The sequence below is a fragment of the Osmerus eperlanus genome, chromosome 13 (assembly GCF_963692335.1).
Source record: "Osmerus eperlanus chromosome 13, fOsmEpe2.1, whole genome shotgun sequence".
NCBI lineage: Eukaryota > Metazoa > Chordata > Actinopteri > Osmeriformes > Osmeridae > Osmerus > Osmerus eperlanus.
In genome coordinates this window covers 6,412,830-6,439,415 of record NC_085030.1, presented here as the reverse complement: position 1 = coordinate 6,439,415, position 26,586 = coordinate 6,412,830, and the positions used below count along the sequence as shown (strand labels likewise).

At 46.5% G+C, this 26,586-nt stretch overlaps 1 protein-coding gene across 7 annotated transcripts; it reads right to left on the bottom strand.

Moving 5' to 3' along the window:
- Positions 1–968: 968 nt before the first annotated feature.
- pdlim7 (PDZ and LIM domain 7) lies at positions 969–26,200 on the bottom strand. Of its 7 annotated transcripts, none has more exons than XM_062476016.1 (12): positions 26,040–26,200; positions 23,486–23,584; positions 17,651–17,802; positions 13,921–13,948; positions 12,723–12,919; positions 7,185–7,237; positions 6,769–7,015; positions 6,072–6,252; positions 5,852–5,972; positions 5,014–5,123; positions 2,206–2,321; positions 969–1,873 (listed from the first exon to the last, which is right to left on the bottom strand). In XM_062476016.1, the coding sequence occupies exons 1-12, from the start codon at positions 26,067–26,069 to the stop codon at positions 1,780–1,782; spliced, it is 1,428 nt and encodes a 475-aa protein (XP_062332000.1). In that variant the 5' UTR covers positions 26,070–26,200; the 3' UTR covers positions 969–1,779. The 7 variants fall into 7 exon arrangements, with proteins under 7 accessions (XP_062332000.1, XP_062332002.1, XP_062332003.1 ...); XM_062476018.1 differs by having other exon boundaries at positions 12,723–12,916; XM_062476019.1 differs by lacking the exon at positions 26,040–26,200 and adding an exon at positions 24,623–24,782.
- Between the last annotated feature and the right edge of the window lie 386 nt (positions 26,201–26,586).

Genomic DNA, 26,586 nt, shown 5'->3' with positions numbered 1-26,586 from the left:
ACCAGAAGGTTGCATTGCTAAATGGTGCCTGGTTTGTATTATCTAATGATCAATGATAGCTGGTCATTATTTGGCATGTCTCCACTGAAGATACCGTTGAACTCGTCGGTCTAATCTTCACAATCCGTCTTCATGGTCCAGGAACACTACTCACACTTCAGCTCCCTCTCTGGAAGCAGCAACGATCTATATCATAAGACCTTGGGTTTATTAGAGTGGTTGTGTAACTTCACCACAAGCAATTGCAAACATTTTCTTGTGCGTGTACATTTTCTTATAGGGACATTCATTGCTATTCGGTGTCTAGAATGTTTGCGCGTGTGTGAGTAAGCGTGTTTGTGTGTTTGTATCTACTTGTCACTGACTGAATTCAATTTTCCTTTGGAACTCGGAATAACAGACTACTGTACCTGTGAATGATTTTCTATTTAGTTCCTTGATTCAATGTTCCTTGCCTTTCTGCAAGTCAAAAATGCTGTATTTACTACATGCCACAGCGCTTATGCAATTGTACAATTCAGTTTAGTTTTTTTCTTTCTGTTTTCTAACCTTTTATGTTTCTTATTGTCAGCGTAAATTGTTGTCAAATCTTTTGTGGAGATGGAAAACTTCTCCGGAAGGAGATTTTCTGTAATTTTTGGACAATGATATGGATTTGTGGGTAGAATTTTGGAAATTCGTTTCTAAGTGCTTTCAAGTATTTACTTGGCCTTATGTATATATCTATCTATGAAATTTCAGAAAGGTATGTATAGTAATTCAACCTGAAATCGTTGTAAATAAATTATATATTGTTAAAACAAGGACTGAATCTTTTCCTTTGTCTGCCATGTCTTGTCATTCTCCTGATTAAATATTGAAAGATGCAGAATGTTAAATCTCGACCTTGTCTGACCTTATTAGTACATGGTCTGCTTGACAAGTTACGCTGTCAGAAACCCAGTATCAAAGTGGATAAGAGGTATGAATCTGGTTAAGAAGACCACAGAGGGTTTATTGATTAGCTACATAGTTTAAACAGTACAGCTCCTCTCTGAAAACGTATGACTTCTTTCATCTACCTCGAGCAGGTACTTGCAGGCACAGCAGGGTTGTTTTGCATTTACTGTATTGATTTTAAAGCTAAAAAAGGTGTAAAGCTTCAAAAGACACTTATTAATACACACGTTCATACAAAAGAGTAACCAAAATACGAGAAGAAACATGGTTACATTCTACTATAATCCTGTTATCGTAAGAGCAGGTTTTGACAGATCAATTACGTCAACAGCAAACAAGGAACATCTCCAGGAGGCATGCTCTTAATGCTGTGCTCAAATCTCTCAAATAGATGATTTGGTTTCAAACACGGCTTTCCCATGCCGTCAAACAAGTAGTCATGGGCGCCTCCCCCAAAAAATTAAGCGATACACTATCTATAAATATATGGACCCTTAACACAGGGAGACAATCATGCAGACTGAGGCAGTACACAGACAGAAGAGCTACCACACAGAGCATGGCTCCTCTTCAACATGGTGTCCCAGCACTGCAGCGACACAAGGCTTGGTGTGGAACAGTACACACAACTTGACACACGTGACACAGTACACAACACAGAACAGACCCCCCCCCCCCCTCCTCAGATAGGAGACAGCAGAGGGATCCAGGACAGCGTGGGTGTCAGACGCATACTTGGTTTTGGAGGCGTGCTTGTCGGGGGACTTGGGTTGGCGGGTCAGGCTTGGAGGGACAGTGGGGTCTGAGAGCCGTTCGTTTCTCTTTGTCGTCTTTCTTTCGTTACTTTTCACACGGGAGCGAAAGCATGGCCTTTACATAGAGGCTTGTCCTTCTTGGAGTAGAACGTCTTCCCCTCCAGGTTGATCTGGCAGAGCTAGAGGGATGAGAGAGAGAGAGAGAATGAATGAGGGAGCTCATCATCGCCTGTGTGACTGCAGACAAAGCTGCCTTCACTTTGGCATCTGGCTCTCATCATTTACCCAGCCTTTTATTTACCACCTGACAGAGGGAGTGGTGGGGAGAGTCCAGAGAGAGAACGAGAGTGAAAGGTAGACAGCGTCAGCAGAGAGGGGGAGAGATGGAGAGAGAGGGGGAGGAGCCACTGTCATGCGGCAGAGCTGAGGTTTAGAAAGGGACTGTGGGCTCCAGAGGGGACTATGGAATTGGGCTGGACCCCCGGAGCAAGGGCCAATCAGAATGACTCACAGCACAAACAAAGCAGGTGTCATGCCAGCTGTAGCCCAGAGCCTCCAGGAAACGGTCCCCTGCATCAATCTTGAAGTCACATCCGTGGCACTTAGTGCCAAACATCTTCTCATAGTCTGGGGAGAGAAAGAGGGAGAGAGGAACAGAGAGAGAGGAGGGGATATAGGGGGATGGAAGGGGAGGAAGAGAGAGGGGGGGGTGAGTTAACCATAAGCCTCGGTAAAACCACTTTCCAGCTTCTGTGAAGTTTGGTTTGGGAGCAGGACAATCATCAGTGAAAAGGAGAGAAAGAGGAATTCCATTAGACTGTTCCCCGCATGTAGGGGATGGATTAGGACGGGGGGAAATTGCTCCTGATACTTAACTGGATTGTCCCCGTTTTTTCATTACGGAGGGGAAAGTGGCGTGCTCTAATACTGCTACTCACAGGGAGCTACGGCACCCCTGAAAGATGCTGAGCTGGCAGAATGCTCATCATCGCTTAGGGCCTTATTGTGAAGATGAGAGCAGGGCTGAAGTTTAACTCTGATTTAAAAAGAAATCCTGTCATGAGCAGATGGAGGGATAGTGAGAGTAGACAGAGAGAGAGAGATACAGAGTGAAGAGAGAGAGAGACAGAGTCAGAGAGAGAGAGAGAGAGACAGAGACAGAGGACCTGTTAAATCATTAGGAGCACAAAGGCAGGCCCGTGCTCCATTCAGAGCACAGCAGATAAGTCAGGAGGTGGTAAGTGGATTAGGCCAGATGAAGCCATCAGCCATGTTGACTGAACTGTGTGTGGAAGAGAATCCTCTACCGCAACAGAAACAGAGTCGATTGAAAAATGGGGTCCGTCAGTCAAAAACATTTCGGTAATGGATGGTGTGTCTCAGAGTCTCTTATCACGAAGCACATTTGCCAGAGGACGTTATCTGACTGCCTCAAACCATAAGCAGGGACTACAGTCTTTTTTCAGAGGACTCAAATCAAATGTATTTGTATAGCCCTTTTTACACGCAAGCATGTCACAGAGGGCTTCACATATGCCCATAGAACTGCCCCTCAACCAACCTAAACCCTCAAGGAAGACAAGGAAAAACTCCCAAAAAAAATGGAAGAAACCTTGGGAGGAGCAATTCAGAGAGGGATCCCCTCCTCCAGAGACGGTTGGTGAGAGAGATGAGCAGAACACAGGCTAAACATAGTCATACAGTGTCGATGGGTTTTTAAAACACTAAAATCCATTGTTCAACTTTATAGATGTAGGACAGGACCGGGAGACTCGCGACCAGGTCCAGCGTTGGCTGACCGACGACCAGGCAGGTGCTGACAACTCAAACCCCCCACACCACAAGGGATGTGTGTGTGGGGGGGGACAGAGAGAGGAGAGCAGGGAATAGAGAATGCCAGGAGCAGCTAACTGTTACAGTCATAATAGAATGAGATCCCCACCGGTCAAGTGTGGACTGGTGCAGCAATTTAACAGAGCAAAAAAGGGGAATTTGATGCAACCCCACACACCAAGACAGTGACAGCCCCCCTCATTTGGAACATGAAATCTGTTCCAGGGGAAGAGAACTCTAAAATAAGTTATACTTATAGAATAAGGATGGAAACAACCCGTCCCCCATTGCCTCCAACTAGTAACATACTTACCTTTAACAGTCGTAGAATTGACTAAACAATAACGTTTTTAACCTAATTTTAAATGTTGAAACAGTATCAGACTCCTTAATTAAGACGGGTAATTTGTTCCAGAGAAAAGGTGCTCTATATGAGAACGCCCTACCTCCAGCTGTTTTTTTTCTTAATTTTGGGAACCACCAGATAGCCGGCATCTTGAGATCCAAGTGTCCTTGCGGGGCAATAGGGTGCAAGGAGACCGGAGAGGTACAGTGGTGCCAATCCATGCAGAGATTTGTAGGTTAGTAGTAGAACTTTGAAGTCAGCTCTGGCTTGGATAGGGAGCCAGTGTAGAGAGACAAGAGTAGATGTTATGTGATCAAACCTTCTTGTTCTGGTCAATAGTCTAGCAGCAGCATTTTGCACCCGCTGTAAATTTTTTAGGTGGGTAATTGGGAGGCCAGAGAACAACACATTGCAATAGTCCAATCGGGACGTAACAAATGCATGTATTAGTTTTTCGGCATCATCCTTTGAGAGAAATTTTCGTATTTTGGAAATATTACGTAGATGGAAAAATGCAGTTCTGGTAATTTGATTAATATGGTACTCAAACGAAAGGTCTGGGTCCATTGTGACTCCTAAATTTTTTACTAGCTGGCTTTGAGAGACTTTGACGCCATCTAGGTCTAAGGTCAGATTGGAAAAATTATTTCTATATTTTTTAGGACCGAAAATTTGAACCTCGGTTTTATCCGAATTTAGAAGAAGGAAATTTGCAGTCATCCAAGCTCTCAACCTAGAAACACATTTTTCCATAGCATGTGGAAATTCTCCAGACTTTATAGACATATATAGCTGAGTATCATCTGCATAACAGTGAAAATTTACCCCAGAGCTTCTAATTATGTTTCCTAAAGGCAGCATATAGAGAGAAAATAACAGAGGGCCTAGAACTGAACCCTGTGGTACTCCGTATTTTACAGTGGAGCTCCTGGATGAGCAGCCATCATAGTGGACATATTGTGATCTATCAGATAGATACGATCTAAACCACTGAAGTGACGTACTAGAAATCCCAACATAGTTCTCCATACGTTCCAAGAGAATCTCATGATCCACCGTGTCAAAAGCTGCACTTAGGTCTAGAAGAACCAGGACAGAGATAGAACCCACGTCAGAGGCTAACAGTAGATCATTGACTACCTTGGCTAATGCAGTTTCAGTGCTGTGGTGGAGACGAAATCCAGACTGGAGAGGTTCATAAAGATGATTTGAGGAGAGGTGCTCAGTGAGCTGTTGTGCCACAGCCTTCTCTAAAATTTTGGAAAGAAATGGCAAATTTGAAATTGGCCTGTAGTTGCTAAGACAACCTGGATCCAGGTTTGTTTTTTTTAAGAAGGGGTTTAATAATAGCTTGTTTGAAATCGTTGGGGACTTGGCCAATTACAATAGATTCATTAATAATACTAAGCATGGGTGGTCCAATAATAGGGAGAAGTTCCTTACAGAGTTTAGCAGGGAGGGGATCGAGAAGGCAGCTAGTAGGTTTCGAGGAGTCTATCAGCTCGATGAACGCTTCCATAGAAATAGGGTTAAAGTGAGTGAGAGCCTCAACATGCAGCATGCAGCATGCTTGGTATAGGGGAAAGTTCAGTGTTGATGGCCACTCCTCCAGGACTAGTCTGTAGTTTGTCCCTTATTGCATAGATTTTTTGGTCAAAGAAATCTAAGAAATCATTGGGAGAGAAATCTGAACTAACACAGAGTGTACTTTTCTTAGTGAGATTTGCAACAGTATCAAATAGGAACTTAGTGTTGTGTTTGTTCTTACTAATCAACCTAGAGAAATAATCTGATCTGGACCTGATGAGGACACAGGAATTCTGGGCTGAGGCTAAGTTACACATGAATGGAGATTCTCCATAGGGAGGACCTCTTAGGCTGTATAAGATACCTATATCTATCTGGCTTGATTACTGAAGCATAAGCCATCATTTCATGGAGGGCGGAGGTTGGGTGGTGACGGGGGTCCCGTCCTCACCTCTCTCGCAGTAGGGCTCCCCCTCCTCCATGTAGAAGGCCTGGTTCCTGATGGGGGTCTTACAGGCGGCGCACATGAAGCACTGAATGTGGTAGGTCATCTTCAGGGCATGCATGATCTCCTGTAGAGAGACATATAGGGTGTGAATGTTTCACCTCACACACACTCAGTCAATATTCCTCTTTGGGGGTGTTGTTGGTGGCATGAGGGCAGCACTTACCCCTGTGATCTTCTTTTTGCATTTGGCACAGTTGGGAGCGTAGCGGTTGTCATAGCACTTAGTACAGAACACAGAGCCCTTCTCCTCAAAGAAGCCTCCCTCGTCCAGAACCACCTTACACTGGGAGCATGTGAATTCTTCTGGGTGCCAGGAACGCCCCAGCGCTACCAGGTACCGACCCCTGGAACACACACACACGCAGGTTAAAGCACGTGGCACAGCAACAACAGGGTTTTCTCATTTAGTGCCTCGACAAACAAAGCTGTAATGGACATATGAGATTCCACGAAGACGTACACCATCAGCTCTGTCATTGATTTAACCTCCATGAACCTGCATGATGTGACACTACATAGATTGTATATCTAACAGAAATTCTCAAAAATTGTGTGTGAAAATATATTGTATTGCAACCTGGTTAAGTTTTTTGTGCTCAGACACACCAAAAAATAATTTTGGAATGTGTTCCGGAGGACGATTGTCCGACTTTTCATACCACACAAAAAACGTGTGAAAAACATTTACCCATGTTTCCTCTCTGCTAACACAAAAAGGCGTGATCCCTACATATATATATATATATATATATATATATATATATATATATATATATATATATATATATATATATATATATATATATGTATATATTGGGAGTACTACCGGAGTAAGAAGATAGGGGGCGGCGTGGTCCTACCTAATGACTTTGTTGCAGGCGCCACACAGAGGCGTCTTCCCGCTGTCTGCGGGGCTTTGCTGCGCCGCCTGCAGGATGGTGCTGCGGCTCTGCATGGGCGTGGGCTGGGCCGGCTGCCTGTGCTGGGTCAGGACCGTGCTGGTCTTGTCTGGGTGGTATCGGTCCGCAAAGTTCACGTCGGTCACCCATGGGGGTCGACAGGCGGGGCCTGAAGGAGGGGGGGGCTCCGCCACAGGGGTCTTGGAGGCTGGGGGCCAGAGAGAGAGAGAGGGTGCAGACAGATAGAATGGTTGAGAAAACAAAGAGTCGGGCTTCAAGGTGGTGTGAATAGACAGAAGACCTGAGTGGCAGCCCCTGAAGTGACCCTGCCCTGGGCCCTGGGCGGGCCAGCACCAGTGGGAGATGAAGAGACTTACCGTCGGGTTTGGCTGCTAGTTGGCTCTTGGCTGGCGAGGGGGTTGGATCGTGACTGGGGGGGAAAGAACATGAACACTCCTAAGAACAACAGTACCCTCCTTGTAACCATGGTGATAACTAGGAAACGTCACACGGTAGGTACTCTTAATTAGTAACTCTTGGCTGGGAGCAGGGAGCTCCGTGATGGTGTTTTTATTCATATGAATGACATGTAGATTTACTGTAGATTTTTCCCCACATCTCTGCGGCTATCCTGCAGCTAGTCCTTACAGGCAGACATGATGATGAGGAGCTGACATCTTTAATAGATGAACACACCTTTGCAATGACTGCAGATACAGTATCAAATATAAAGGCTTTGGAGAAGGAAAAAACAAGTCTTTCTGAATATTCAATTCCCATTCGCTCAGCTTCACCGTCATTCCTCAGGGCAGTGGAAGTGTGAAATCCAATCCTTAAGCAGTATCATCATCAAGGTTCCATCAAACCCTAACCCTGGGGCGGTTTAGTGTTTACATCATCTGGTGTATTCCCACCCTCCTCCCACCCATCACCACCGCCCCCCATCCACCCCAGACCAACACAGGCTTATGAAAGTAGACTCCTTTGTAGGGAAACAATTGTGAAATGCAACAGCCACTCCAGACATTCATAACCACATCCTTCACAGACATTACTTCACTAAGAATCATGAATCGCATCAATTTGGATGGTCAACCGTACACACAACATGGTGGATTTCTGGGTGTGACGTTGCACATGTATGGATCTACCAAGTCTAGAACATCAGAACAGAGAGCGGTAAAGAAGCATGTATGGATCTACCAAGTCTAGAACATCAGAACAGAGAGCGGTAAAGAAGCATGTATGGATCTACCAAGTCTAGAACATCAGAACAGAGAGCGGTAAAGAAGCATGTATGGATCTACCAAGTCTAGAACATCAGAACAGAGAAGCAGTAAAGAAGCAGAGAAAAGGACAGAGGCAGGGGGTCGTGTTTTTTCCAGACTTTTTATGTATTTGGAGAAAAAAAAGAAAAGAAAAGGTACAGATTTATCCTCCATTGTGTCTTATTGGAGGGAGAAACCTAGGAGATGAGCTCAGAAATCAAAACAGAAACATGTGCAGAGAGAGAAAGAAGATCAAAGGAGGGCCTGGACTATACACGCAGTAGGACTATACACGCAGTAGAATAAAGAACAAAACAGAACTGGAACACCCTCCCCCCCTCCCTCCTTCGACCCCCCCCACCCCCTCCAGCTTCTCCTCAGGTTTAGACAACTTCCGGTCTCAGTGTAATGGGCAACAGCACTACAGACACTTGGTGTTCAACAGGTGTAGACAAACCCCTCAACTCCATTTCTGAGGGAATCCTGACAGTTAGGCTCAGTATGCAAGGCTCCTTTAAAGGGCTTGGTAATCTAGGCAGCATGTCATACATTTTTTTCTTCTACCCCTTTTCTTTTTTTTGCAGATATTTTTTTTTTTGTTATCGTCCACCTCCCCCCCCCCCCCCCCCCACTAACTATCTGGCAGGTGAGTTTATTAACTGCCTTGGGACAGTGGGCTTTCGTCGTCGTTTTGTCATCGTCGTGTGGCGCTAGAGGGCTCTGTCCGCCCGTGCCTTTCCCCTGGCGACGTTCAGGACTTGATATTGAGCGAGCGTGCAGACCTCTCGTGGTGCCAGTCCCTCAGACGGGCGTAGCGGGGACTCTGAATCTCTGTGAGGAACTTCTCCCTAACCACATAGAAACGCACGAGGACAGGGAAGGAAGGGGAGAGATAAAAGGAAAAGAGAGAGAAAGGAAAAGAGAGGGAGCAGAAATGAGCAAGAGAGTGGGGGAGAAAGGGAAAGGAGAAGAAATTGAAAGTAGGAAAGCCGGGAGAAACGGATAAGGGAGAGAGAAAGATGAAAACAGCACGGGCAGGAAACGTCAGATGACAGCTTTCAAAAGGCAGGCCCGCATTTGGACGCACGTACACACGTCTCAAAATGTGCCATGCAATAGGAAACGGTCTAACTTTAAATAGACGAAGAACAATTAAATAAATAACACCACACGCTTAACTTAAAAACCGGCTCAACTCCAACAGGATTCAAAAGTTACTGACTAACAGCTTCAGCTATCGTGCACAGGCACATGAGCACCCCTGTTGGAGCAGAACACAAGAGGCCCTCTGGGGGGATGGGAGCACACACGCTTTACCTGGCCCTCTTCATGTTCTCATCATCTGGATCCTGCACTGGGAGATCCAGGAGAAAGACAAATCAGAGCGTTTCACGAACAAACACACACACACCCACCCACAATGTGTGTCAACAGCAACCTGAACAACCACTTCATTCTCCCTCTTTTCGCTTATCAGGTCTCTGCCACCACAACCCAGTCCCTCCCCCTCCTCCACCCCCCCTCTCTCCCCCTGGCCCACGCCTTCCTCTCCCTCCCTGACTTACTGAAGTCGGTGCCTGTGAGCTGGGCCAGGATGCGGAAGGAGCGGGACTGGGTGGTGCCCGTGCGGGGCTGCCAGTCCTGGGTGTCCTCGATCAGTCTCTTCTTGCTGCGGTCGTTGGGGATGAAGCAGGGCATGCCGTCCATCCTCAGGCCGTGCCTGCACACACACCGCCCGTTAACCCCGCCCGGCAGCTACACGCTACAGACACGCCACTCGGTAATCACACACACACACTATTGACTAGGCGATCCGCTCATGGGATCCCATCGTGAGCAGCGTGACACACACACACACTCAGACGGAAGCCAACATTTGCAGACAAACACACTCACACCAGTCATTACTCTCGGGCCCACTTGACATCACAGGAACAATCCTAGATTATAGTGACGCTACTGCTGTGATGATATCACAAGCATGCTATTAAAAAAATTCAATGCATAGAGCATGTAAAGCAAGCTTGAGAGGGAAAGGGGAGGGAGGGAGGTGAGTCGGGAAACATATGAGAAGATGGAGCACTGTGTGGCCATGCTAGAGAAGATGGAGGTCAAGATAACCGAACTCTCACACCTAACTCTGTTCTATCTAGCATGGCTAGCGGCCAGAGTGACCAGCAAAAGAGACCAGCCGCCATGCACCTGTCCCTTACTTGGCCACGGGGTATGACATCTCGTCATAGTACGCTTCACCCCTGCAGAGCACACCGGAGATACACCAATACAGGAGAGAAAGAGAGAGAACACACACACACACGACGAATGGAGATCAAACAAGAGTAGTGAGAGATTACGTTTTTAGACGGAAGAGTTACAAGAGACGAAAGGATACGGTCAGGTTACAAGTCAGATGCTGAGTAAGTCATGAAAAAGTAGTCAGAACCCTTTTAGTTGTACCTGGGCCTGCAGCCCTAGTCATTTTACATTACACCGCAGGAAAGCTAACGGGCCGTAAAGGCCCTTATGAAACTAATCGCTGAGCTGGAGAGGCAGAGGTATACTAATGTAGGTTAAATGGGAGTAGATAGGCATTTGACAGGCAAGCAGGCACATCATACTGAGGGGAGAAGTAAGGTGGAAAACTGTTTTACTGACTTGTCGAGAGCTTCCATCTGCAGAGAGAGGGAAAAAAGAGCGAGAGAAGAGAGCAGAGAGAAAAGCCAAAGGTCAGTTGGGGAGAACAAAAGAAGTAGAATGTGTCAGAAGGAAACAAGACATGCAGACAATAGTCAGGAGGCTCGATGGGTTTTCAAAAGCATGCAGGAGGTGACAGAGACAGGCTGTTATTGTTGACAGGCTCACACACACACACACGAGAAAAAGGGAGATACAGGGAAGTAAATATATTATTTTCTCTCTGTCAGTCTGACCCCAAAATGACTCAGCTGCTTCCCCCCCGTCTATCTCCTCCTCTCCAAACAAAACACGCCAAAACCTCATCACATTCCTGTCAGTATGTCACAGGGATTTGCAGAGGAAGTTCTATTTCAGGGCTGCACCAGAACCGCAAACATTTCCATTTGTATAGACTAATACCTTGTTAATAATGTTGAATGTCCCTCACATGGTAGGCCCGTCACATGGTTACTGGAGCAATTCAAATACACGCAAAACTGCTGTAAAGCAACAAGTCCAGACATGGGTCACATTCCCCAGAGATAAACTACTACACCCACAGAGTGCAGCTCAGCCTGCCCACCAGGTAGGTACCTAGTAGGGGTGGGGGGAAAAATACGCATATTGCATATGAATCGCGATTCAGTCTTCTAGCGAGTCACAAACTTCAAAAAAATCTATTTGCAATTTCTTTGTTTTGTTTTTTTTCTAAATGTCATAAGGGCACTTACACCGTCTTGTAGAAAGTAACTTTGCAGGAACTCTGTGGCTCAGTGGGTAAGCATGTGTACCATTGAGTCTACTGCCAAACACGATACCCTTGGTTTTCTCAAAATCAATAACTAATATAAATCAATAACTAACTAATATAAATCAATAACTAATATATATTTTATTTTTTATTTTTTTATGTAAGCATATATTGAATCGAAATTTGATGAATCGTGAATCGATTTTTAATCAAATCGTGACCCCCAAGAATCGATTCGAATCGTGAGGTACCAAAAGATTCCCACTGGTACCTAGGACACGTTTCACGTACAAAATGGCCACCAGACTGAGTGAGAATGGAGACGAACAGGGTGGCTGGTGGTGCAGGTCCATGTGTGGCCTCTCTGAGTGAGGCTGGAGGGTAATCCTGCACCCACGCAGTAAAAACACTTTGAGACCTCAGCAGATTTTATGGAAAGGGTCCTGAGCACAGCTAAATACAGCAGCAGACGACATCACGACCATGCCATAAGTCAGCCTGACACCCCCTCCCCCAAAGGCAGCTCAACAAGACCAGTCCCCCACCCTCCTCCTTCCAGACCACCAGACACATTGAACTAATACTTGTATACTTGTTTTTTGTTGGGTTAGCGTATGGGTAGATGTGCTTGTTTGTTTTAGAGTGTGTGTGTGTGTGGGGGGGGGGGGTTAGGTCTCACTGCATGAGAGTACAGTGCATGTCTGTGAAACAGGAACGGCAGCACAAAAACAAGCAGCCTTTAAAACCAACCGCCCTTCTGACGAGTCAACATGGAAAACTGCAGTTTGAAAAAAGAATCTTCAACCTTTCAAAGATAACAGACATAAGACACCTTTCAGGGGGGGGGGGGGGGGTTCTCATTTGTCAATAAAACAATGTTTTCAAGCATTTGGTCACTAGTACGCTTTGGACAACTACCCTTCTGTAATCACATCAATGATTTCATTCCGTATACAGAGTCTAAAAGCAGAATCATATATCCAAAATGTCAACTCCCAGAACTCTTCACAAGCATCCATTTCTAGTCCGTACATAAGAGTATGTGACAGACAACTCAAGAATTGAACATTCTAAAAAGAAAAGTGTGAACCTCAACCCAACCTACCGATACTAAACGAGTCATTTGGATTTCAAGTGAACTTCAACACAAGTCCCTCTCGTGTTTAGTGTCCAACAGTATGTGTGATATCATTCATGTGTTTATTGGTGCCTTTACCTACCCGTTGTGTGGATGTTGCATGCTGGTGGGGGCCAGTGACCGTGGTGTGTTAATCTTAGGGGCGTACGCCACCGGTTTAATGACAGGACCTGAGTTGGCACTGCCCCCGGCTGGTGTAAACGGCCGTGCCATCTTGTTAATGGCCGTGCTGGGGGCAAAGGAGTACTTAGGCTGCACAGAGGCAGCGGAACAGTCCTGCTGGGGAGGGACAGTGAGAGAGAGGGCACCACCGCAAATCAACATGCAATTAGACAAATATCACACACACACACACACACTGCAAAAGCTGATGTACAAACGCACACATGGAAAAAATATCTGCATTTTATCTGCACTTGCACAATCCCATAGGTTGAAGATGTTATCGTTTGTGGTTAACACTTATGGTTAGTGGTGCAAGACCTGGTCTCGTCAAGGCCAGATGACTCCTCTGTGCAGGCTGGGTGGTAGTCAAGCAAGGAGCATGAACACGCCCAAGAGTCTGACTCATTTATCTTGGATGACAGCCAAGAGCCATCCAATGGCACTTCAGCTACCGCTGATGGTGTCAACCTGTGAAAGTCACTTTCCTTCCTTCAATTGGGATTTCTCATTGTGTGAGAAAGACCATGCTGACAGTGTGTACTACACGGGTGATCTCTCTTACCATGAAGTACCACAGGGTACAATTCAATATTCCCAGGGCAGCCAATTAATGAGTTAATTTAGTACATTAAAGTCTGTACGAATTTGGTTATGCCTACACACTTGGAACTCTGCCCTTAATATACTCCGGAACCTGGGATTGTGCAAGACATTATTCTCCGTTGGGACTCGCAGGCAACACATTCCCATTATCGTTTCACTCAACAAACAAACCAATAGCGGGGCGACGGACTGATGCTTCCGTGATATGTGCTACGGGGCCCCAGAGAGCGCCGGCGTGATTGAATCAGAATGTCTTTAACTGGCGGATAACATTCACGGAGGAGACCAGTGGGAGAAACGCAAGATCAAGCGGGGCTTAGATTGCTACATCCATCACCACAGCGCAGTCTGGGCCCCCTGGGGACAGCTAAACACTCTCTGTACTGGAGTGTGCGAGGGCCAGGAGATGGAGGAATTCAGTTATGGACTAGCGAAACAAGGGGATGTGTTGAGTTGCATTACCTAAGCATCAGTGTGGCCCCGAGGTGTTAATCAAACGAACACGGTCTTACCTTCTGGTCTCCCCCCGCATGGAAAGCTCTGGAGAAGACACAGCAAACAGGAAGAGTTAGAAAAGGAACATTACTCAGAAAAGGTTATATCAAAGCTATAAACTTCGTAAAAACGCATTAATAAAAATGGAGAGTTGTGTTCTTTCTTCCTCATAAAACAGCTCTTCCTTGTTGAATAACAGACTGGAGCAGCAATCTGTTTCTGAGATTAAATGTTGGCTTTTGGGGACAACACAGCAAGGGAAGGAAAATGTAGTTTTAGTCTCAATTTAATTTTGCTCACATCATGTCTGCCACTTGGCTTGTTTTCAATTACAACTTGGTTTTGTACTGTTTGCTTTATTACACAAACCAAATCATTGAAATCAATCTTGTTCTACCATTTCCCAAAACACACTCCACCAGCAAAACACAAAACAAACCCCTTACTCGTGGTAAACCACAGTCCGACAACACTTGTTAGATCTTTGGATTTAATTAGACATTTTGAGATGTCCTCTTCTAGAACAAGGCAGTGGATCTACACTGGCATTTCCTCTGGCATGAACACACTTTAGGCAATACACACAGGTAATACACAGCAGCCCAGCTATCCTGGAGTCAGAGACCTCCACAAATCTCTCCCTCTGTCCGTCCTCAGAGAGCCACAGAAAGCCAGGGGGTTAATCCTGGATGAGCCAGGCCTCTGTTCACACTGTCTATTACAGCTAACGGTAAACAGAGGGGATGTGACAATGGCTGCCTGCCTGCGACAGAGCATAGCTAGCTAATACCCACTCTTCTTATCTGCTGCATGGCAGCTGATATGCATGCTCTACAGGATGACAAAGTACAACAGGGCGCTATCAGATAGGGAGAGAGGCGAAGCGAGGGAGAGAGGAGAGGGAGGGAGGACACTGATATGGTGGTGTGTGTGAGGGAGCTTGAGAAGCAGATGACAGGTTAAGCTGGTTTAACAGACAGTGAGCCTCAACAGTACTCGTGTCTCAGTATAAAGTTAGGAGACTTTTCAACAGGAAAGACCCACGTCCCTGTGGGGGACGTGGGCTACACCCTATGTAGTTAGGAAAGTGAACGTTAGAGCAGGTATAATATTTCTCTTGGCAAAACCACCAGAGCTGAAAGAGTTGGGAGGAACAGGAGAAGGAAGAGGCCAAGTAAATGCCCTTAGGAATTAATTAGCTGGCAGGATGGTCCGAGTTTGACCTGAAATTTGATACACCCCCTGTATGTGATCATTTCTTCCCACATTTCAAGAGTCAATTATTCTGGCCAATCCACACTTTGCTATCAAACTATGGTCCAGAGTCTCTGAGATCTCACAAGAATGGCTTGATTCCAGAACATTCTTCTCAAGGCTGTCCTCGGCTCATAATCACCAGGTCCAGCCCACATCCTCCAACCAGGTCACTGGTGACAGGCCACTGATGGGCCTTGTGTGTAAACAGATCCTCAAGGCCGGATTTCAGAAGTTGAGATCGTCCCCTCATCTCTCTACCCCTCGCTCTCTCCCTCCCCCCTTCTTTTAGTTCCTACACTTCCTCGAAAAAGGAGCGCGGATAAAACCCAACCCCAAAGAATAGAAAGGATACCATCTATCATATGACTTGAATGAAACTAGGCTGGATACCAAACAATGCACCATAAATCAAAACCACAAAGCTGTCCTCTGGTTGCAAAACGAAACTGTACACTTCAGCCGAGCCCTAGGAAACCAAGATCACAATAGCTGTGCTAATGCCAGCGCTAAATATTTAAGGAAAACACAACTCAACAGAAGTTGTGTCAGCCACTGAGACATGCTCTGACATGGAGAAAGAGAGGGATGAGGAAAGAAGGTTGAGGCTGCCATGGGGAGAGGAGGAGGAATGCGCTGTTTACATTAGCTCTTCACCAGAAGGAGCAGAAAGATGGGAGAGGAGCTCAGTGGGAGAGAAGTATGTCTGGTGTTAAGTAAACACGCTGACACAAAGATGTACAGTATCTCTCACACACACACCATATGAAGTGTCTAAGCCTTTATTACATGCAACACCACGTGTTTGGTGTTGCTAGGGAAACCAGTCCTGCAGGATCACCTGATAAACCAGCACACGGGAAATCAGGACACCAAGGCTGTTTGATAGGCTACGGAAACACACACGCAACCCAGCCTGCGCTCATGACTTGCTGGTTTGAACATGCACTACTAGCCCCAGAATTCAATGTTCTGCCAGGCACATCCCTTTGTAGCCAACATTCCTTAAATGGTTGTGTAAAAGGCTAGAAATAGGTCAGTCTGTTCGCTAACAGTGGGTGGCTCCAGCCAAATTAAAGACCATTTGCTTGTCTGGACTGAACCCTGTCACCCTGAATTCACTGTCTACTCCAAGCCCACTTGGGCCCACGTCCGCCCAGTGATGTCATCAACCACACTGTCTGGTGTCAGGCCAGTGATGTCATCAACCACACTGTCTGGTGTCAGGCCAGGAACAGACAGGTCCTTCCACAACAGCTCTGGAGGGAAGGAGAGAACTACACGAACACATCTTGGACTGAGACCTTAATTAACCGACCAGCCATCCATCTTTCTGAAGAGACCAGAACATGGCTCCCCACATGACTCATCTATGACTTCAACCCTACACACCCAGGCTCTGGTTCCTGCCTCCTTCCCATCCATCGCTCATCCCTGGTTTGGAAGGTGCTCTCCCTACACTCCTTATTTGGTTAGTCCAGGCCATCATCGTGTGACCTCTTTCTGTGGACAGAAAACCGTCAAGTCAGCGAGCCAGCTTGTTTGAGTCAGGCGCAAAGTGTTAGGCTGGTCCAGCGCCTGCTCCCTCTGTGGGGCTGCCAGTTTAATAAGCAGCTACTCCCATAGCATCTCCTGTCTAGACAAAGACATCGATTGTGTTTGCGTGGAGACAGCGAGGCACGGTAGAGATGGAGGGGTAGAGATGGAGAGAAACAGAGAAAGAGAAAGCTTGCTTTCCCTCCGCGGTCTTACACTTAAGTCAGCTCTTCCATAGCAGGAATCCTGTAACACAAACTAGGGTTCTACACATTAGAACTGGGCAGACAGTATTCAGTCACCATTGTTACAGAAGCCACAGTTGAAACAATTAATGACAGGGAAAGGAGTAAGCCGATCTGTCTGGTCCTACACCAGTTGGACCTGAGCCTGCCTCACCTGAGCCTGCCTCACCTGAGCCTGCCTCACCTGAGCCTGCCTCACCTGAGCCTGCCTCACCTGAGCCTGCCTCACCTGAGCCTGCCTCACCTGAGCCTGCCTCACCTGAGCCTGCCTCACCTGAGCCTGCCTCACCTGAGCCTGCCTCACCTGAGCCTGCCTCACCTGAGCCTGCCTCACCTGAGCCTGCCTCACCTGAGCCTGCCTCACCTGAGCCTGCCTCACTGCTGATGTAGTGTGTGTGTGCTGTAACAGAGCTGCTGAGGCCACACCTTGGCTTGGCCTCCAGATCATAAGACACCTCATCAACATGAGGGATGGTGGGAGGGAGGGGGGGGGGCAAGCCAGGTATGTAAACTGGGTAATGATAGCTGACCTAGTTTAGAATAGCAAAATAACATCTGCTGAGCTTCATTTAAACAGTAAAAATGTGTAAATTACATCTGATGTAAATTTCAAACCACAGCTTGACCCCCCCGATTTCTCCTAAAACATGTTTTCAAAACAGAAGAGGTTATGTGTTGGGAGTCTGGTACGGTGCCGACCCTGGACACTTACTTGCTGAGGGTGAGGGTGAGCGAGTCTGTTGCTGCTCTGATCTTGTTCTGTGCCTCCACGTGGGTCATGTCCTCTGCGTTGGTCTCGCCGATGGACACCACCCAGTCTCCCACCCCAACCCCGGCCTGGGCGGCCTTGCCCCCTGGGGTCAGCTGGAGAGAGAGGGGGGGGAAGAGAGGGGTGAGACAGGGGATAGCACTGCACACTCACATTCAACCAAAGCAACAATGTACCTATACATACAGGGAGAAGAGGCCCGATAATGCACAGAGCGTTTCTACAAACCGGCCTTAAAAACATACATTAAACGTAGCCACTTAATGTTAGTAACGCACACTTGAAAAATACGAGCATTCGTAACTGCCCATGAAATCCAACTGAAGTCCTCCGTTTCAGCTCCTCACCCTGCGGTGCAGCTGCATAAATACATAGGAAATATAATAATCCCCTGATATTTTCATAGATCGTGAGTCTGAATACTTGCTGGGATTATATGGAAAGAACATCAAATCCCCAAATAGCAGTGGTGCATATTTACATATGGTCCCATTGAAACAGTAAGTGACTGAAAACCATTATGCTCCTCATAGTAGTCAGTATACAAAATGGATACAAATGGAGACCAATTCATGAGAGAAATGAATTGAGTGAGAAAGGGAAGGAACACTGAAAATGTGCAAACAAATCAATTCAAAGTCAACAAAGATTAGCCTTATCTTTTGGTGTACTTATCACTAACTAGTTGACCCGATGCAGTATTTTCACAGCTAGGCCGGCAAAGTCTACTCAAACAAAGTCATGGTCGTTTTGGATAGTGTGTGCCAGCAATTTCAGTGATTCAATGGTTCTCAAAATGTGAGGTAAAAGGCCAACAGTTTGATCATTTACATAATTAGCAATCACATGAGTTAAATGGGTTATGGGTTAAAATGGGGCCAGGCCTGAAATGTGCTCCATTTTGAAGGGGCCTTGTGAAACACTCCAGTCTTGAGAGTGTCTCCTGATATGAAGTTGCCAATTCTCCAACCACAATGAAGACCAGGAATTAGTCGTTATCTGCCCATGACATCATCCTTTAAGATTCACTTCAGATGTGGACTAGAGCTTTGAAGCTAACTCACACCAGAGAGAGAGAGAAACCAGGTGACCAGATGTTCCTCATTTCAGCAGTCTTCCCAAGCTGTCTACAGCTCCTCCCTCTTCCCAGCCAGACAGGTAAGTCATTAGCCCGTTTGACTGACACATGAATGATGTCATTTGGATGCCTAGCTTGTGTAGATGACAGATATGACCTCAAACGTCTGGGCGGAACGACTGCAGACACCACTACCTGACAAGCTCACACGCAGGACGGCTCCTTCACTGACTTGGTTGCTGCGTCCTTCAAAACAGCGGTGACATACACACAGAGAAGATGCCAAAACATGTTTAGTAAGGGCTTAGTCAGCTTGTCCCTAAGGCTTAACGAAACTCAAGACTTGTGTCAAAGTCTCAGATAACTGGAGTACAAAGTGTTCAACATCAGATAAGTGAATGCACGCCAGAGTCGCTGGACATAGCCCAGCCCAGCCCAGCCCCCCCCCCCCCCCCCCCATCCTGAAGCTTCCCTCCCCAGAGGCGCTGCCTCATCACTGGCCTCAGTGCATCCCAGGCTGAATCAATGGGTTTCTGCCATGTTTAGCTAAGCTATCAGATTCATCCCCTTTGATTCGGCAGACTACTACACACACACACACACACACACTGTCACGTGAGCTGCAAGGTAATGTACACTTAAAACAGAGCATTTTGCAGGCTTACTACTATCAAACAGAACACTATGGCAGAGCTACAATGGAGGCCTTGTTTTCCAACAACACTCAATTACGACAATACATGAGGAGAAAACGTCAAAAGTTAAGCTGAAAATAATAGGTTCACTATGGAAGTATATAAAAAAGTGAATTTTACAGTCAAGTTCTAACATCAGTTTGATTTGCAAGTCAGAAACAACTAGCAACTTGAGGAAAAAAAGAAAAGAAACTATGCTGCTTAAATTAAATAGTGCTGCTAAAAGCTTTTCAAAAGGTCCGACCATGAAGGTTCCTTGAAAAGAACAACAACATGCGTTCTGAGAAGAGGCCGAGGTGGGCGCTGTGACAGGGGAGGAGGGGGAGGAGGGGCACTCTGCAGGGGGCATCTTCAACATCACATGAGAGACACACTTGCAAGACTAACCCACACACACACACACTACACAGAACCCACAGGAAATCAATAATGCTAAGAGCAAAGGAGGGCAAAACACAAAGGCAAAGTGACCTGTAAAGAAGGAGCAACAGTTAGACTTAACAAGAATAAATGAGTTTGAGCTCCGGTGTGTGTGTGTGTGTGTGTGTGTGTGTGTGTTGCAGCCCTGATGGACACAGACACCTGTGTTCCTGGCTCAGGTTCAGAGCACAGCTGCTCCCTCACTTGAGAAGGCGGCAGTGAAGTTGCTGTGCTCAGGCCTTTGGGTGGCAGGGTAAAGAAGGGGGGGGGGGGGGGGGGCAGAAACAGGACACCCCTTATGCAGTTTGTCAATACTGAGAAGCACAGTGGAAAACATGCCCCAGTACACAGCACCTTACAGCCAGGACTGGGCCTTGCCTGCGTGCCCTACACCCAGCAGAGTCAGAAAGATGGAACATGGCACACTACCCCTGCCGACATACACACCACCCAGCAACATTCCTGTAGAGCCATGGAAAAGATTCAGTCCTAATAATAATAATAATTATAGTGCAGCGTGTCATTCCACATCAGTGCACATTTTTCTTAAAAAAAGAAAAAAAGGCACTACGCAATCCTATGCAACGACTATCCTCCTAACCACAGGTTGTTGAAATAAGGGTTACGAAAATAAACATTAAAACATGACACATTATTGCTCCGGCCTTTCCACGGAGCAGTACATAAAGCTGAAGTCCTGTCCTCATCAGACCAGGCTCTTTGGACTCCGGCTGGCTCCAGGCCCCCTGAGCAGGAGGCTTCCCCTGGGACAGACCCTGTACCCTAGCTCCCCGACACCTTTCACTTTCTCTTTCCACCGCCATTTCAGGGCCCGGACACACATGGTCCCTCTTGCGTCACCCCTCAACATAGCTGATGCTAGGCCACAAATAACCCTGTAGGGGGTGGGGGGAAGGTAGGGAGGTTGAGAGCTCGCTCCAGCAGGAAGGACTTCTCTAGCTAACACTGACAAAACGGCGCTGGAATCCATCACGTCATAAGAGGTTTACCCAGGCGTGCTACACTACCAACCTGCGGTGATGGATCAGTTGGACCTGCATTATTGACACAGCCCCTGCCTGGCGACACAGAGTTTGCGTGTGCGTGTCTCGCTCAGAGCTGAGTGATCGGCAGGCGGTCGAACTCAAACACGCCCCCGGGTGAACGTCAGACCTGGAACAGGAAGTCGAATCGTGATAGGTCCAGCTGTGCATCCGACACTCACTCACCATTACCCAGCCATCGCCTGCTCGTGTGACATCTGTAATTTCCTCATCACGCAGACATCTCACTCCAAGGCTGGCTGTGGAAAACAGATGGTCTTTTTAGGGGCTCAAAGCTGAGCAACTCTTAACGTTTATGGGTTCCCAAAACCAGGATATTTAGTGCTGATTGAGGCTTTTCTGATGGCAGGGCTGGGGTGGGGCCGGGGGAGGGGGGGCTGGCAGTCAAGACGGTTCCACTTCCCATGATTTCACTGGAAAAGTATTCCTTTGAGACAGGAGCGGAGCCTCACAGGAGGTGTGGACAGGCTGGACACAGAGGGACACAAAGAGGGCGTGTGTTGCCAGGGCCGGGATGGATGTGTGAAATATCTGAAGAATGCCGAGAACATAGAGCAGGGAGAGAGGGGAGGAAGGAAGCAGAGCATTCTTAAGCCTGCATCCCACCACACACACACACACACGCAAATCAATAGCAGATGAACTAAATCCCGGTTTATAACATCTCCAGGATAAATGACCAAGAACCAAGTTATTAATTACCACTAGAACAACTACGACGTGACCAAACTCCCAAAACGAACCCGACACTCATAAACTTCCCTATTTATGGGGGGGGGGGGTTCAGCATTCTGATGTCTTATCTCTGTCCCATCTCCACTACCTCACAGGCTTCCTCAGAGGCTTAAGGCCTGTCAGCCAAACATGTTCTTTATTGTGCCGTCAACTCCCTTTACATACTCTCAGGGCTGAGTGGCTGCCTGGAGGGGCTCAGGACCGACAGACCACCCACACGCCCCCCCCCCACCGTGAGCCCCAGCCAGGGCCCGAGGTGGGAGGCCAGCCCGTCTTCCCGTCAGTCGCGTATAGTGTGCATCGGCATGGAAACAAGCCACTCAGGGGGCGTAAACCTTCCCATGTCTCCCTGTGATTCACGACCTGGTCATTTATGACAAACAGACGAAGACACAGTGAACCTATAGTTCAGCCTGAGTGATTATGTCAACACCCCCACCAGGCTGACAGATCATGACATCATTGTTTTGGGGGGGACAAACTGACTCTACAAAGCTGCCTATTAGTAAGTTTGAAGCATAACATTGTCCTACTGAGTGTGCTGTCTGGGAGGCGTTATAGGAAGACATGAGTCAGAGTCAATGCCAGGAAGGAAAGGCCAAGACTATAAAACATATGAAGGTGGATTGTTGGGGAACCGGTAACCTAGACTGGCAGAATATTACTCAACAGATTAAGTTTCGACACAGGATTCAGGTCATGTTAACACAGATATGAACCCACCATCTACTAAAGCTACAGCTTTGGTGTCAATACAGTCTTACCTGCCTGTCTGCACGACTGCCTCGTTCTAACCTGGTTTACACCAAACATCTCTCCCTCGATCGCTGGTTTGTTTGTCATTCCTCAGACAAAGTTTCGCAATCCGTTAGGTCTTGTTTGAGAAGAGCAAAACAAAATCTTTGTCTTGTCATGCCAAAGGAAACTCAGTTTGACTGAGAACATGCTCCGACAGGCTTCTGTACCTGCTGCCTGCAACACACCCACACACTTCCTCAACAAGTCAACATGGAGCGGGACCTTGATACCAGCAGGCAGAGTGTGTGTGTGTGTAACACTCCCAACAGACACGGATGACGTGTCATGAGGATGAGCTACATGTTGCACACTGCACGACTAAGGTCAGGAACGGAACGTTAGCCGACCTCATGCAGCTTTGTGTCGGCTTTAGGCTGTAGAATGACTTCCAGAATGTTTATTAGCATGTCAGGTCTGGCCGATCTTTGACAGCAACAGGATGGATGAATGGGTGTGAGTGCGTGCAAGTATGTCAGCGTGCGTGCGCTCGTAAGCAATACTGCACATATAAGGGTTGGAAACCGGCAATTACGCCCCTTCGATCGAGTCGTTTATGGAATATTGGAGAGAATCCATGTAGCTGTGACCCAAGAGAGAAGATGGTGTTCCAGCAGAAGGCTAAACACTCTGAAGATGTCCTTGTGAGGAGTGAGGGAGCCAGGCAGCGAAGCCACTGCGTGATAGCAGACCTCCAAGTTGCCTTGACACACCTCAGAAGAATGCGAGCGCTGAGCGAAAAGCCCAAGTTTGAGAAATACGGGTTCGATTACAATTTTGCACATTCCATACCCCCTCCTAGCCTCCCTGTCAGATCTGTTCCCTCTCCAACATGCACGAAGAGGGTGACGTTATCAACAGCAGGAGGAGGTCAGCCTGGGGTGACCGGGTTGGACTACAGTTGGAGACAAGTGCAGACAGACAAACACACACACAGTCCGCCCCCCCACACACACACACACAATCTCCCAGTGACCCGGGGCCCTCTTACCCTGGAGACGGTGAGGGGCATGCTGAAGTCCTTTCCTCCCTGCAGTCTGAAGCCCCAGGGCGCTGGGCCGTTCAGGGTTATACAGTATACATTCATGGCCTGCGAAGGAGACACACAGACGAGGATATATGAGCTGGTTGGGTTGATAGCAATTGCCTGGATATGATGTTGTTGCCTTAAAAGCAAATTCACTAAAAAAATAAAAATAAAAGAAACTCAAAACTCTTGGAAAACATTTGCTGTTATCTGTGGTTCAGGGTTTCGTGTTGCTGTAAGCCCAAGAATAAACATCCCAGTTCCTTGACATCCACAATGTCTTAACACACAATGCCTCTGCTAATAGTGTGTGAACCACAGAGTGAATAAGATGCATTTTGCATTCATAAATATTACATAATACAAAAAAGGCACATAATGCGTACATATACATGATGCGCACAGCACCTTAAAATGCAAAAGCACCCACTAAAAATGTGAAAACTTAAGCATGCCACATAATTAACCACTAAAGGTCTATCCCTAATCAGGAGCCTTTCCTAGTCAGAAGAGACCTGCAGGGGCCTGTCTGCCTGCAGCAGAACACCACCAACCTCAATACAAGGCTCAAATTCACAGTACATCTAAAGATACTCATGGGTAGACAGAAAGAATGTTTGACCTCTGGAGATCTAAGGAACAGTATACAGTACACCATACCCCGACATGAATCTAGGACCAGAATGTGAAATGGCAGAATTGAAGCCCTGCACATGCATTAAAAGAAAGTCTCTGCATATCTCCAAACCAGACCTACTGTCAACCCAAAAGCTAGTCATATGAGTAAATGTGTGGGATATGTGGGCAGCTACTGTCAAGAGCAAACTAAACAGCTTTCCAACCGAACAAATATAAAGGAGAAATGCTGCATAAATAATGCCATTCTCTGCACCAACTCATTCTGTTGGCTTTTGAGCAGAACGACAAAAAAAAAAAAACGTCATGTCATTTTAAGAACCAAGGACAACTTGAGACCTTAGCCCGTGACACTGACCTATCAGTGCAGCGCCTCCTTACTATCCCTGTCCCCTACCACCCCCTCTCACTCTCCAACGCTCTTCATGACATTCAGATACCTGTGACTCTACCATGCAAACCTACCTTGTCCGTAGGGGCTATCTGGTAACCCTAGCCTAGGGAAAGCTAGAGGAGAGCTGGTGAGCTAAGGCAGGCTGTCTCCCTCTCTGTTGGCAAACCCTACCCCCCTACTTGTGACACAGGCAAGCACTAGCCTCTCCACACTCCTCGGAGGCTATATAAGGAATGTAAAACTACACCAAACTATTTCAGCCCTACACCCACATGAGTCACAGAGAGGAGGGGGGGGGGGGAGAGAGAGGAAAAGGGAGAGAGGGAACATCAACTACCCATATATCCTGGCATTGGCTTTGCACATAAAAGAAAATAGCATTTAGAATAAGATAGGAATCACTGAGTAGCAGAGGGCCAAGAGTTTTAAAGTGAAACTTTGAAATCAAACATAGGCCTACCTCATGGAGAGCCTGATGAAGTAGGTTTTAACACAGTACAAACGAACCAAACCGGCAATTAGGCTATACCGACAAAGCTCTTAAAGAGACAGGGGTATAGGTTTGGAGGGAATTTGAACAAACAAAACTGGGACATAATAGGCTACTCTGTACTCTTTTTAGCATCCCTGTTAAGTAGGATAGAGGAGCCAAGTAAAAAACTCAAATGCTGTAGCAGGCTTCATTTCCAACACAAACCCCCCCCCCATTACCATTATCACCGAGGAAACCCGTACATTTAACCTACCCATTCCCAAGATCTATTTCGTATCAGAAAAATGTTCTCCGTTTGATTTTCAAACTTACGTATGAAAAATAAAAAAAATACCTAGGCCATACTTGACACGGATTGCCATATGTTTAACAAGTATGGAAATAAGGTTGGAGGAATACGACTGAACAAACTGCAAAACCAGCTACACGTGCATGCAATTATTGCTTAATTTCCAGGCCTGCACATGTAAATATAGCTTTCAAGTATACACACACATATGTGGGTAATGACGATGGGCTGAAGTAGGCTATAGCATATGTAAATAAATTATGAATAAGTCTTACGATTACAAAAACCAAATGGGTTTAAAATGTTTCCCTGTAAACCTTAATGACAGTGACCTTAAAAACTTCGTCTGGGGGCTTAAACATAAAATGACTACAAGAGTTCATGAACATCCAGTTGTTGTGAGATCATCCCTTGCACAGTCAACTAGAGAAGCCGGGCCACAGCATTCGGACTCCCCTTGCGATCTCAATTCATCTGCTCCGTTGCCGGTTCAAAAACAACCAAATACGCGTTTGTCTATTCAAAACGAAGAGAGAGTAGACAAGCCCCATTGTTAGTCTACGCCCGTATCATACGAGTGATTAATGCTTGGACTAAAGGCCTTCAAGCAAGTTTTAGGGACTTGGCAACATCAAGTTTCATGTTTTTTATAGATAGAAATAGTGCAGTTAAAGCAGTTTTTGACTGTATTCGTAAAAACAATTACCTCTTGTCCCTCCTTCTGTTCGCCAGACATCGCTAGTAAGTCTACTTATGTCTTAAAATGAAATAAAGTAAATCAATAAGTAAATCAGCCGAAACTTCGGACTTCCTCGACTTAGACGTCAGAGCCGCTAGTGGATCCCTTCGTGAACAGCAGTATTCATTCCCCTGTATTGCTCTTTAGTAGGACTCTACTGTAACGTCAGCACGTCACATGGGTGGGATAAGGAAAACTTTAACACTGGTCCTGGATCCGTTTAGTAGACAATTCAACGGTGCGAGAATTATTTGGAACGGACAAAGCAGGTCCTAAATATGTTTTGAACTCTACAGTCGTGTCGGAAATGTAGCTACTTTAAAGGACATAGATCAATGAAATCTGTCAGCCTTTTTTGATATAGTAATATAATATCAATAAACAAATATCAGTAAACATTATAAGGGCTTATTTGAGCTTAAAAGCCCTGTGTACATCAAATTTTAGGAAAGGTGAAAAGTCTGATTTGCAGATGTTTTTGACACTACTGTACCTAATTGTATGATAGAATTGG

Bases quoted from the DNA above. Each gene is read 5' to 3' on its own strand.
- pdlim7 (XM_062476016.1), bottom strand. From the start codon at position 26,069: ATGTCTGGCGAACAGAAGGAGGGACAAGAG. The intron at 5,124-5,851 runs GTGAGGACGGGA...CCAAAATTTTAG, and splicing joins GGAGCCCTACTGCGAGAGAG to AGAAGGCTGTGGCACAACAG. The intron at 2,322-5,013 runs GTAGTCAATGAT...TTCTCTCCCCAG, and splicing joins CTGAAACTGCATTAGCCAAG to ACTATGAGAAGATGTTTGGC.